At 44.3% G+C, this 14369-nt stretch overlaps 1 protein-coding gene across 10 annotated transcripts in view; it reads right to left on the bottom strand.

Annotated features, from left to right (window-relative positions):
- cerkl (CERK like autophagy regulator) overlaps positions 1 to 14369 on the bottom strand; it is a 270368-nt gene that overhangs the window by 17874 nt on the left and 238125 nt on the right. For all 10 annotated transcript variants that reach the window (XR_015078153.1, XR_015078154.1, XR_015078155.1 and 7 more), the window contains 2 exons: positions 9866 to 10043; positions 3526 to 3594 (listed from right to left, as the gene is read on the bottom strand). Coding sequence is in view for 7 of the 10 variants with exons in the window: in XM_085985970.1 (XP_085842096.1) it covers positions 3526 to 3594; positions 9866 to 10043 (247 nt within the window). In the remaining 3 variants the exon portion in view is untranslated. The remainder of the gene's footprint in view (positions 1 to 3525; positions 3595 to 9865; positions 10044 to 14369) is intronic.

Below are 14369 nucleotides of genomic sequence, written 5' to 3'. Positions count from 1 at the left end.
AACACAAGAATGTCTGAAGTGTGAAACAACTATTCAGCCCATCAAACGTGCTCCATCCCTCCTCACTATATGATTTGTTACTTTAAGGAATATGAAGTTTCTTCCCCAATCAGCCAAAAAAAAAAATCAAGCAGCACTCAGTATTTCTCAGTCCTCTTCCCAACAGATATTGATCAAGCTCCCTTTTAGAAATTGATCTGCATTATTGTTTGGGGAAAAAAGTTATTTCCTGATCTCTAAATTTGCTCAATGCTTGTGAATTGTGCACTTGAATCCTTAAGTCCAATGGTGGTCATCCAAGTTAAACAGCTTATTCATTTCAATTTTATTTATACCTTTCATTATTTTAAAGACTATGACCCGGAATTTGCAATGAAAATAACAGTGAGGCTACCAGCACTCACCGTCATAATGGAGGAAATCTGAGAGCAACTTCTGGAGTACGCACATGTGCAGTTAAACATGGAAATCCAGAAGTTGATGTCAGAAACACCCCGCTCCTCTACAAGGTGCATTGTTGCAGTCCTTGCTGATAGACTTGGCATTGAAATGACTGCAACGGCATGAACTTGCCGTGCTTGCCCACTAGTTCTGCACTAAAAATGGCTGAAAGAGTTAGGGCTGGTGCATTCAGGAGCAAGTGAGCTTTTAACGGTGTGATAAGTGATAATTACTGCTGAACAATCTCTCTGGCCCTGAAAAATTAATTTTGAAAGTGCGGAGTCTCATTCCCTCATAAGAAAATTGTGTTGGGAGATATAAAAATAATTGGGGGCAAGGTATTGACTTGGATAGAGAACTGGTTGGCAAACAGAAAGCAAAGAGTTGGAATAAACGGGTCTTTTTCCGAGTGGCAGGCAGTGACTAGTGGGGTACCGCAGGGATCGGTCCTTGGGTCCCAGCTATTCACAATATATATTAATGATCTAGACAAGGGAACTAGATGTAATATCTCCAAATTTGCAGACAACACAAAGCTGGGTGGGCGTGTGTGCTGTGAGGAGGATGCCGAGAAACTCCAGGATGATTTGGACAGGTTGGGTGATTGGGCAGAAGCATGGCAGATGCAATATAACGTGGATAAATGTGATGTTATCCACTTTGGTGGCAAAAACAGGAACACAGATTATTATCTGAATGGCAATAGATTGGGAGAAGGGGAAGTGCAGCGAGACCTGGGTGTCCTTGTGCACCAGTCGCTGAAGGTAAGCATGCAGGTGCAGCAGGCAGTTAAGAAGGCAAATGGTATGTTGGCCTTCGTAGCGAGAGGGTTTGAGTACAGGAACAAGGATGTCTTGCTGCAGTTGTACAGGGCCTTGGTGAGACCACACCTTGAGTATCGTGTGCAGTTTTGGTCGCCTTATCTGAGGAAGGATGTTCTTGCCATGGAAGGAGTTCAGCGAAGATTCACCAGAGTGATACCTGGGATGGCAGGAATGACGTATGAGGAGAGATTGGGTCGATTGGGCTTATACTTGTTGGAGTTTAGAAGAATGAGAGGGGATCTCATTGAAACTTATAAAATTCTGACACGACTGGACAGACTAGATGCAGGAAGGATGTTCCCGATGGTCGGGAGTCCAGAACCAGGGGTCACAGTCTAAGGATAAGGGGTAAGCCATTTAGGACAGAAATGAGGAGGAATTTCTTCACCCAGAGAGTGGTGAACCTGTGGAATTCTCTACCACAGAAGGCAGTGGAGGCCAATTCATTAAATATATTCAAGAAGGAGTTGGATATATTTCTTAAGGCTAAAGGGATCAAGGGATATGGGGAGAAAGCAGGAACAGGGTACTGAATTTGGATGATCAGCCATGATCGCATTGAATGGTGGAGCAGGCTCGAGGGGCCAAATGGCCTACTCCTGCTCCTATCTTCTATGTTTCTATGTTTGTCTGTCTCTTTTATCTCTCTCCCTTAATCACATCTGCATTTCCCAATCTTTATTTCACTTTCTGTTCCTCATTTAAATCTATATTTATATTTTATGATTTCTATTTCCTGGTTTAAACTCTGCGTGTCGCGGTGAGGATCACAGAATCACAGAAACCCCACAGTGCAGATAGAGGCCATTTCGGCCCATCGAGCCTGCACCGACACATATCCCACCCGATCCCCGATGCCCCTACACCAACACATATCCCACCCTATCCCCGTATTTAATCCCCCTAACACTAAGGGTCAATTTATCATAGCCAATCAACCTAACCCGCACATCTTTGGACTGTGGGAGGAAACCGGAGCACCCGGAGGAAACCCACGCAAACACGGGGAGAATGTGCAAACTCCACACAGACAGTCGCCCGAGGCCGGATTCGAACCCGGATACTTCAATCTAATTGGTTAAAGAGCCTTGCTGTTATTTTACCTGTTCACTGACGCCATAGATCCCGTATAGAGGGCACCACGCTGCAAAAGACACCAGATTAGAGGAAATTACCGGTGACAAGCCCAGAAAAACTCTGTGGGCAGCTGTCAGCGAGGTGAATGGCGAGTGCCGTTCCTTCGCTGATGAGAGCAAAATCTGGGCCAATATCTTTATATAGAATATAAAAGACTTGCATTTATATAGTGCCTTTCACGACCTCAGGGCGCCCCAAAGCACTTTACAGCCAATGAAGTACTTTTGAAGTGTAGTTACTGTTGTAATGTAGGAATATTATATACAGCACAGAAACAGGCCACTTGACCCAACTAGTCTGTGCTGGTGTTTATACTCGACATGAGTCTCCTCCCATTCTATCAACCTCATCTCAGTCTTTCAGTATATCTTTCTATTCCCTTTATGCATTATCCTAAATTGATCCATATCAAAACCTAATATAGTGAGAATGTGAAACTCGCTAGCACATGGAGTGGTTGAGGCGATTGAACACACCACCTTTTAACAGTACTACTAACTTAGCCAATCTGTCACTTAGATGGGAAACTTAAGGTTCATGGAATAGTTGACAAATTACCTAGATGGATTAAGAATAAACTTGACAACAGACTTAGATGAACTTCTGACCCTGCAGGACTTTCTAGGGTCAAAGGAGGTTTCCTCTTTAGAAAATCAATGATCGTACCTTGTGCATCTGGCAGAAGGGTGGGGTCAGAAATTGTGGCATTGATTAGCTGCTTGCCATCCCACTAGCCTAGGAGAGGGCAAAGGTAAAATCCCATCAGCCTCTTTATAAGGGGGCTGAAAGAAAATTTGCATCAACATTTTCAGGAGTTCAGGTCAAATTCTAGGCCTGGATCTGTAGGTGGTATTCACCTCTGCCAGCCTGTAGGTCAGTACACCACTCATAACTTGGTTTACTAGCTGTCTGACAGATCCCAGGCCAGGGAACAATGAAAATCCCAGCCTGAGAGTTCCCTCCACCCTGCACATGGGTGACCTTGATTGGGGTGGATGGAGATTCCATAGATAATTCATTTGGCTCATGTGGAATATCATGTTAACAGGAAATGTTATCTAAAAGAATTCAGTTAACTGAAATTTGTACAGATAATAAGCAAACTGACCCATTTGTCACCTACCTTTTGCCTTCCTGTTCTACCATGTGAGCATTTTTTGAAGGTAGAAACGATAATTCACAGTCCTCTGGCCTAAAAAGATGAACATAAGAACATAAGAAATAGGAGGAGTAGGCCATTCGGCCCCTCGAGCCTGCTCCGCCATTCAACAAGATCATGGCTGATCAGATCTTGGCCTCAACTCCACTTTTCTGCCTGTTCCCCATAACCCTCAACTCCCCTGTAGTTCAAAAATCTGTCTATCTCAGCCTTGAATATATTCAATGACTCCGCCTCCACAGCGCTCTGGGATAGAGAATTCCAAAGGATCACGACCCTCAGAGAAGAAATTCCTCCTCATCTCTGTCTTAAATGGGTAACCCCTTATTCTGAAACTATGCCCCCTAGTTCTAGATTCCCCCTAGTTCTAGATTCCCCCACGAGGGAAAACATCCTCTCTGCATCTACCCTGTCAAGCCCCCTCAGAATCTTATATGTTTCAATAGATCACCTCGCATACTTCTAAACTCCAATGAGTATAGGCCCAACCTGCTCAAACTTCCTCATAAGGCAACCCCTTCATCCCAGGAATCAACCTAGTGAACCATCTCTGAACTGCCGCCAATGCAAGTATATCACTCCTTAAATAAGGAGGCCAAAACTGTACGCAGTACCCTAGGTGTGGTCTCACCAATGTAGCAAGACAGTTGTAGCAAGACTTCCCTACTTTTATACTCCATCCCCCTTTGCAATAGAGGCCAACATTCCATTTGCCTTCCTAATTACTTGCTGTACCTGAATGCTAACTTTTTGTGTTTCATGTACGAGGACACCCAGATCCTTCTGTACTGCAGCATTCTGTAGTCTCTCTCCATTTAAATATTTTGCGTTTCTATTCTTCCTACCAAAGTGGATAATCTCACATTTTCCCACATTATACTCCATCTGCCAAATTTTTGCCCACTCACTTAACCTATCTAAATCACTTTGCAGGCTCTTGTGTCCTCCTCACAACTTGCTTTCCCACCTATCTTTGTATCGTCAGCAAATTTGGCTACAGTACACTCGGTCCCTTCATCCAAGTCATTAATATAGATTGTAAATAGTTGAGGCCCTAGCACTGATCCCTGTGGCACCCCACTAGTTACAGTTTGCCTACCTGAAAATGAGCCATTTATCCCGACTCTGTTTTCTGTTAGTTAGCCAATCCTCTATCCATATTACCCCCAACACCATGAGCTCTTACCTTGTGCAGTAACCTTTTATGTAGCACATTATCGAATGCCTTTTGGAAATCCAAATACACAATGGCCCAGAAATTCGGGTCTCCACGGGTGAGTACGCACGGGGTACTCACCCGTAGGCCCAATGGAAGTGCTGGTTTCCTGCATGCACTGCGCATGCGCGGGAAACCGGCACTTCCGTTCCCCTGAAAGCAGGGGTTAAGAGGTGGAACGCGTGCGCAGGAGAGGCTGTGCCTGCGCATCGAACTTACGTTTTTTTTTAAAAACAGGTTTTCCCGGGAGGGTAAGTCTCCAGAAGTTACACATTTAAAAAGCAGGCATAAGGCCTGCTTTTTACAAGGTAAGTGGTGAATTAATTAAAATTAAAACATTTTTTCCACAGGATTATTATTTTTAAATACTTTAAAGGTAAGTTTATTTTTAGCCCCGTTAGAAAATAAAATTATTTTTTTCAAAAATTTAAATTATTGTTTAAAATAGCTATTTCATGTAATTTATAGTTTATTTAAAAAATGTGATTTAAAAAAAAAATTATTTGAAGATATAGTGATGTTTTGGGGCCCGTAGTATTTCTAAGTTTTGACAGCTCTTCCTGGCAAACTTATGAATGGAGCATTCCCTGCTCCGATTGGCTCTCCGTGGCCCACGTGATCCCAGGGGACGCATCAAACTAACTGCGCCCCTAGGATACGCAAGCACTGCGCGCCGGCAGCTGGAGCAGGCCCAGGATCGCAATTCCACGGGGGCCCACAGCACAACGGCCGGCGCGCTAGCTAAGTGCAGGTTTGGGACTTACACCCGCGGGAAGCCCCCGACCCGAATTTCTGGGTATATCTACTGGTTCCCCTTTATCCACCCTGCTTGTTGCATCCTCAAAGAACTCTCATAAATTTGTCAAACACGATTTCCTTTTCATAAAACCATGTTGACTCTGCTTGATTGTATTATGATTTTTTAAATGTCCTGCTACTACTTCCTTAATAATGGATTCCAGCATTTTCCCAATGACAGATGTTAGGCTAACTGGCCTATAGTTTCCTGCTTTCTGTCTCCTTCCTTTCTTGAATATGGGCATTACATTTGCAGTTTTCCAATCCACTGGGACCTTCCCAGAGTCTAGGGAATTTTGGAAGATTACAACCAATGCATCCACTATCTCTGCAGCCACTTTTAAGACCTGAGGATGCAGGTCATCAGGTCTTTTAAGTTATTGTGTGGTGAGGGAACTTTGCTGGTCAGTTTCAAGTTGCAGGTCAGAAGCACCCAGCATTTCCAGATTGTTACAAATACAAAACAAAGTGTTGGGGCAGTAATTCGGGTCGGTGGCTTGCCGCGCGTGCAAGCCCCTGATATGCACTTACCCGACGCGCTGACATTTCACCTCCAGGGACGCCTGGAATTCCATTTTGAAACAGAAGAATCCCGGGCAGCGTTTGACGTCACGCCGCCCAGGAGTGCAGCCAGCGCGAAGCCTGGAGCACGCTGTGCAAGTGAGACACGCCCCTTGAGGTCTCAGTTTAATAGGACACGCCCCCAATGTTTCTCACAAGCTGCTAAGCATTTTTACATGCAAAGCAGCATTTTAAATAGGTTTTTGGTATTTTTATGAAGCTTTTGGTAACTTTTATAAACTTTTAAAAACGTTTACATTATTTTGAAGAATCTGAAGTAGTTTTAAACAGAATTAAAGCAATTTAAAGACTTTTAAAAGCCCTAAAATAATTTTTTTTATTCCATTTATTTATTTAGCAATGTCGTCATCATACGTGTCTTCACACTGTTCCCTTTGGGGAACTGTATGAAGTGGTGGAAGGATTTATGGCCGTGATTAACACTCATTCCGTGACCGTAACCATCTTTGAACCAGCCATTAGGGTGGTTAGTCCTATGGCGGGAGGGTTTTACGGGCTCCCACAAGCTATACAAGGAGGGGGGGCCACCCACACCCACGGACGCATATATCCCACTGGATGTCAACCCAGAATTTAGAGCCGGAGCTCCGACTCCAATTGCCGGGACTGTCTGGAGCGGGGTTCGAAACCCTACCCCGTCTGGCCCAGCGGCGGGGATCCTACTGCTACGCCAAAGGCCCAATCCGATTAGCAACGTGAAATGGCTGGAATGAGCACAATTCACGGCATTAAAAGAACTCACAATTGAACTGATGACCTCAGCAATCTCCTCAACGAGGTGGAGGCGCAGCGCCTGCTCATCATTGGTAATGAGAAGTCAAAGGCGCCGCAAAAAGGACAGATGATAGCTTGGTCTTTCAAGTGGCAGCATAGGGCTCCAGTCACGGGGAGGGAAAAGGCGCAGGAAACGTATGGGTGTCACCTTTTGCGCGGAGTGGGCCTTTTGCGTAGCGGTAAGCATCCCCGCCGCTGGGCCAGAAGGAGTAGGGTTTCGAACCCCGCTCCAGACAGTCCCGGCAAGTGGAGTCGGAGCTCCAACTATAAATTCTGGGTGGACATCCAGCGGGATACTTGCGTCCGCGGGTGTGGGTGGCCCCCCCCCCCTCAGATGGGTTGTGGGAGCCCGTAAAACCCTCACACCCTCACGCCATAGGACTAACCACCCTAATGGCTGGTATGAAGATGGTTATGGTCACGGAAGGAGTGTTAACGTGGCCAGAAATCCTTCCACCACTTCGTACAGTTCCCGAAAGGGAACAGTGTGAGGATACGTACGATGATGACCTGTTGCGCAATGCACCTCCTTGGACCCTCAGTCGCAGATGCGAGGGGGCAAATCGTGCAATTGTTAAATTTTTCATTTTATTGACATGTAAAATGTTGGCCCAGTAATTCCCTTCCAAATGCGCGAGTACGGTCGGGGTACTTACGCGTCTGTCCGGAGGAAATGCCGGTTTTCAGCATGCACAGCGCATGCGGGGAAAACCGGCATTTCCTGTCCTCTGAACGAAGGGGTTCAGAGGCAGAACGCGTGCGACTGTACAGGCAGCGCGTGCGCAGTAAAATTCGCCGCTTTCATTCATGCTTTCAGTGAGGTCAAGTCCTTACAACTTACACATGAAAAAAGCATGAGTACAGTTGCTCCAGAGGCTGCGGTTGTTTGGGAAAGGGAGGAAAGGTATTTTAAGAAATGCTGAGGTAAGTTTTAAAGTTTATTTTTGTTTTTTAAAACGGGTTTTCAGTACTGTAGGTAGAAGGATCAATTGTGGCTATGTGAATTGAATTTGCTGTGTTTATTAAATGTGAAAATGACTCCAACATTTTTAAGAAAGAAACTTTTCATCAGTAATATATTCTTTTAAGTAATTATGTATGTATGTCTGTATATATTCCTTTGCGTGTATGTATATATTCCTTTACTTATGTGTATGAATGTATGTATTTAATTATGACTTTCAGAGAAAGTAACTTATTGGAAAATCATAATTAAAAACATACATTCATACACATAAGTAAAGGAATATAAAACATACATACATATACGTAAAGGAATATATGCGGACATACATACATAATTACTTATTACTGATGAAAAGTTTCTTTCTTAAAAGTGTTGGAAATGTTACATTACTCATTTTAGAACACTCATTCTCACATTCAATTCACACAGCCACAATTGCTCCTTCTACCTACCGTACTGAAAACCCGTTTAAAAAAAAAATTTAAACTTTAAAACCTCAGCATTTCTTAAAATAACTTTCCTCCCTTTCCCAAACAAAAATATTGCCTTTCAGAAGCTCCACGATAAAATATATCTTCCTCCGCAGCCTTGGAGCAACTTTACACATGCTTTTTTCAAGTGTAACTTGTAAGGACTTACCCTCACTGAATCCATGAATGAAATCGACGAAGTTCACTGCGCACGTGCTGCCTGTGCAGTCGCACGCGCTGTGCCTCTGAACCCCTTCGTTCAGAGGACTGGAAATGCCGGCGTTCCCCGCATGCACGGTGTTTCCTGAACGCCGGCATTTCATCCGGCCAGATGCGTGTGTACCCAGACCGTACTCACGCATTTGGACCCGAATTACTGGGCCGTTGTGTTTGGAGTATGGTGTCTGTGTGCGTTTTTCATATATTAGTGATAGCGTGTCTAACCTACAGCTCCCAAGCCCTGGCTTCAGTCTTTGAAGCCCAAGCAACTCAGTCCTATTTGTAGTTACCTATTTGTTCTGTTTAAATTTTGTGGGCTTGGAGCTTTGTAAAGGTTTTTTAGTGAAGCTGTCTCACTGGTTGACCAATTCTAAATCAGAAAATTATGATCTGCTACTATAAGCAACATGAGATATATACAAAATAATGGGATTTAAATAATTGATTTAAACTCTATTTGTTGCTCCTGAAATGCCATGAAACACCTTAATTATCACTGATTATTTTTGTTGAAATCAAGCTCCCAGAGCATGCTCAACTATCAGTCATAAATGAAATCATGTGCATGTATAATAACTTTATAATCACTGGTCTAAATTTCCTTATAGGAAGATCCAAACTTTACAGCCTTCTGGACTCAACATTGAGTTCAACAATTTCAGACTATAACCCCCTGCCCCTATTTTTTCAGGCGGCAGTTGTTGATGATTCTGCCATCCCCATTTGCAACATTTATCACTCCTGCCTTCCATGGGACACATTAGGAGGGTCGAGGGATCATGGCAGTCGATCCAGATCGACTATATAGGGCCCTTGCCCACCACCCAGGGAGGCTATAAGTACTGCCTCGTCCTGGTGGATGTGTTTTCCAAGTGGGTGGAAGCCTTCCCCTGCAGGACGGCCACAGCAATGGGGACTGCAAAGATCTTGGCAAAGGAGGTGTTCTCGCGGTGGGGACTGCCCCAGTTCGTGGAGTCTGACCAGGGAGGCCATTTTACTGGCCAAGTCATGCAGAATACCCTCAGGCTGCTTGGTATTCAAGGGAAGTTCTTTCCTCCCCTCCCCCTGCCTCTGCACCTGCTTAAAACCTGTTACATCTCTAACTGTTTCCAGTTCTGACGAAGGGTCACAGACCTGAAACATTAACTTTGTTTCTCTCTCCACAGATGCTGCCTGACTCCAGCATTTTTTGCTGTTATTTATGATTTTCATTTGTTTAATTCTATATTTAGCACAGAGGGCAACAGACCTGTTGGATACAAAAAAAGTCCATCTTACTTGAGATTTGTCAGTGTTTTGATTACAGCAAATTCCATCCTCTGGTTGGAAGGCATCCAACGATGCTTTTCTGCTAAGGCCAGCGTTCTCCCCCCAAAGCCAAACATGGCTGAGAAACCAAATTGAAGCAGCCTGTTATGACTACTAAAAGTGCAAACATCCACTTCTTGGAGGTTACCTAAAGCACAAGAGGAAACCAAGAATAAAAAACAGTATTAAAATTTAGCCACAACAAAGATCTGTTCTGTCATTCTACGTCATCCAATCCAAATGATACAGAAATGGAGGGTTATAAAAATTCCAGACTTCACAACAAAATATTAAACATCCTCAAGCAAAAAAAACCCAAAGAACTAATATATTGGCAGAGGCATAGTGTACAAAAACAAGAAAGTTATCTTTATAAATTCAGCTGGAGTATTGTGTCCAACTCTGGGCGCCACAATTTAGGAAGGATGTCAAGTCTTACAGATGGTGCAGAGGAGATTTACTAGAATGGTACCAGTGATGCGGGACTTCAGTTACATGGAGAGACTAGAAAAGCTGGAGTTGTTCTTCTTAGAGCAGAGAAAGTTAAGGGGAGGTTTGATAGAGGTGTTCAAAATCATGAAGGGTTTTAATAGAAGAAATAAGAAACTTTTTCCAGTGGCAGAAGGGCCAGTAACCAGAGGGCATGGATTTAAGATAATTGGCATCAGAACAAGACGCGAGATGAGGAGAAATTTTTTATGCAGTGAGTTATTTTTGATCTGGATTGTACTGTCTGAAAGGGCACTGGAAGCTGATTCAATAATAACTTTCAAGAGGGAATTGGATAAATACTTGAAGGGGAAATATTTGCAGGGCTATGGGAAAAGGGCAGGGGAATGGGACTAATTGGATAGCCCTTTGAAAGAACAGGCACAGGCACGATGGGCCAAATGGCCTCCTTCTATGCTGTAGCATTCTATGATTCTATCGTAGAATCATAGTAAAAGGGTAGCCAAAGGATGGGTGGGTCCAATTAGGGACCAAAAATAAGATCTTCTTCTGCAGACAAAGGGCATGGCTGAGGTACTAAATGAGTACTTTGCATCTGTCTTCATTAAAGAGGATGCTACCAATGTCACAGTAAAGTAGGAGGTAGTAGAGAAATTGGATAGGATAAAAATAGATAAAGAGGAGGTGCTTAAAAGGTTCACAGTGCTCAAAAGTAGAAAAGTCACCTGGTCCGGATGGTATGCATCTTAGGTTGCTGAGGGAAGTAAGGGTGGAAATTGCAGAGGCTCTGGCCACAATCTTCCAATCCTCCTTCAATATAGGAGTGGTGGCAGAGGACTGGAGGATTGCACGTTACACCACAGTTCAAAAACAGTAGTGGGGAGAGGGATAATCCCAACAACTATACACCAGTCAGCCTTATGTCAGTGGTGGGAAAATTTTTAGAGACAATAATCCAGGACAAAATTAATTGGCACTTCAAAAAATATGGGTTAATAAATGAAAGCCAGCACGGATTTGTTAAAGGCCAATCATGTTTGACTAACTTGATTGAGTTCTTTGATGAAGTAAAGGAGAGGGTTGATGAAGGTACTGCAGTTGATGTTGTGTATTTGGACTTTCAAAAGGTGTTTGAAAGTGCCACATAATAGACTTGTTAGCAAAATTGAGACCCATGAGATTAAATGGGCAGTGGCTGCGTGGATACGAAATTGGTTAAGAGACAGAAAGCAGAGAGAAGTGATGAATGGTTGTTTTTCCAAACTGGAGGGAAGTATGCAGTGGTGCCACTTTGGGTTAGGTGTTGGGATCACTGCACTTTTTGATATATATTAATGACCTGGACTTGGGTATACAGGGCATAATTTCAAAGTTTTCAGAGGACAGAAAACTCAGACATGTAGTAAACAGTGAGGAAGATAGTAACAGACTTCAGGAGAACATAGACAGGCTGGTGAAATGGAAAGACACATGACAGATGAAATTTAATGCAGAGAGGTGTGAAGTGATTCATTTTGGTAGGAAGAATGAGGAAGGGCACTATAAACTAAATGTTACAATTTTAAAGGGGGTGCAGGAACAGAGAGACCTGGGGATGTGTGTACACAACTCTTTGAAGGTGGCTGGCCAAGTTAAGAAGGATGTTAAAAAGGCATACGGGATCATAGAAACATAGAAGATAGGCGCAGGAGTAGGTCATTCGGCCCCTCGAGCTTGCTCTGCCATTTAATGAGATCATGGCTGATCATCCAAAATCAGTACCCTGTCCCTGCCTTCTCCCCATATCCTTGATCCCTTTAGCCTTAAGAAATATATCTAACTCCTTCTTGAATATATTTAATAAATTGGCCTCAACTGCCTTCTGTGGTAGAGAATTCCACAGGTTCACCGCTCTCTGGGTGAAGAAATTCCTCCTCATCTCTATCCTAAATGGCTTACCCCTTATCCTTAGACTGTGACCCCTGGTTCTGGACTTCCCCGCCATCGGGAACATCCTTCCTGCATCTAGTCTGCCTAGCCCTGTGGCCGCGATTTCGCTGACCGAGGTTGGTGTCGCGGTCCCAGCCCACTGTCTACTGCAGCCTGCACTCTCCAAGCGATTTTTCGTTGGTTGGGCTTGTTAAGCCCGCCCTGCGAGGTTCCCGGCCAATTAATAGGAAGCAGGTCTGATGACGTCATTTGATGACACGTCATCAGCAGGTTTCTTTAAAGGGACCATGTCCAAATTGATCTTGACAGTTTTGCTGTCAGTGTTCTACAGCACTGAGGTGCTGCAAATACTGACAAACACTGCACAAAGGTGCACGGCTGCACCCAGGCTCTCCCATTACTCACTCCATATGCTTATGGAGGGAGCCACAGCACACAGGGAGGTTCTCTTCCCTTCCCATGGGCAGAAGAGACCTCCCCAGGAGTTCAACACAGTCTGGTTGCACATTGCACAGGAGGGCAAAAGCAGGGATGTCGTCAGGAGGACCAGGCTGCAGTGGTGCAAACCTTTCAATGATCTCAGTAGATCATGAAACGTTTCCGCCAAGCCACACTCAACCTCATCCTGCTATGCCACTCATCACATCCACATCACTCTGCCTTCCCTACCCTACTCCTGCACATCTTCACTCACACCAACTTACCTTGCACCTCCACCCATCCTTGTTTATCTACATTATCGCATCCCCATCTCACTAGCCACCCTCAACCTACTGCAAGCATACGAACCAACAACACACAAGGGTAGGCACCTGGGTGGTTTAGCCAATGTTCATGTGAAGTTTCTGTGAATGTGTTGTCAAACATTGAAATCTATATTTTCAACACTTTACCTTATTGGACAGATCTGTGCTCAGCTTTGGAAGTGTCTTGGTGAGTTCCAGTGAATGTTGAGACATAACTTCCCCCCACCCCAATTGTGATGAGTGTGAAAGGAATGGCTTGGACATTGTAGGGATGCTTTATGGTGCTGCTGTCAACCTGGTGCATCATGTGGCAGCCAGGGTGTACAGGGTCAAGTGAAGTAAATCTGGCCATGGTGATGCTATCGCTGGCCTCCCGGGCAGCAATGTTGTCGGGTGCTGATGCCCTGTGCAACAACAGGTGATTGCGGAGAAGGTTGGTATTGTTGGTGATGTTGGTGTGCCTGGTGATGTTGGTGTTAGGGCTGATCATGGAGGGATTCAGAGGACCAAGGTGAGATTTTTTCAAGGGCACCGATGTTGCTGGAATAGATGGCAGCTGAAGATGAAATGACAAAAGCGATCTGTCAATGTTGAGAGAGCTTGCTCCAAGGAGGTGACAGTGGATAGAGAGTTTAATCCAAACACTTCCAAACTACATAAAGCTCAAAAGTGTCTTCCAAGTCCTGAAGGCTCAAGCTTCTGACATTGGAAATTGATCAGCTGTGAAATGGTAGCTTTCAGACCACTTTTGCAGCTGTCACCTATTACATAGAAACATAGAAGATAGGAGCAGGAGTAGGCCATTCGGCCCCTCGAGCCTGTTCCGCCATTTAATGAGATCATGCCTGATCATCCAAATTCAGTACCCTGTCCCTGCTTTCTCCCCATATCCCTTGATCCCTTTAGCCTTAAGAAATATATCTAACTCCTTCTTGAATATATTTAATAAGTTGGCCTCAACTGCCTTCTGTGGTAGAGAATTCCACAGGTTCATCACTCTCTGGGTGAAGAAATACCTCCTCATCTCAGTCCTAAATGGCTTACCCCTTATCCTTAGACTCTGACATCTGGTTCTGGACTCCCCCGCCATCAGGAATAGCCTTTCTGCATCTAGTCTGTCCAGTCGTGTCAGAATTTTATAAGTTTCAATGAGATCCCCTCTCATTCTTCTAAACTCTAGCGAATATAAGCCTAATCGACTCAATCTCTCTTCATACGTCATTCCTGCCATCCCAGGTATCAGTCTGGTGAATCTTCGCTGCACTCCCTCCATGGCAAGAACATCCTTCCTCAGATAAGGCGACCAAAACTGCACACAATACTCGAGGTGTGGTCTCACCAAGGCCCTG

The sequence above is a fragment of the Somniosus microcephalus genome, chromosome 4, assembly GCF_052327205.1.
Source record: "Somniosus microcephalus isolate GS21.2 chromosome 4, FLI_Smic_1.0, whole genome shotgun sequence".
Classification (NCBI taxonomy): Eukaryota; Metazoa; Chordata; class Chondrichthyes; order Squaliformes; family Somniosidae; genus Somniosus; species Somniosus microcephalus.
This window is presented reverse-complemented; position numbering and strand designations above follow the sequence as displayed.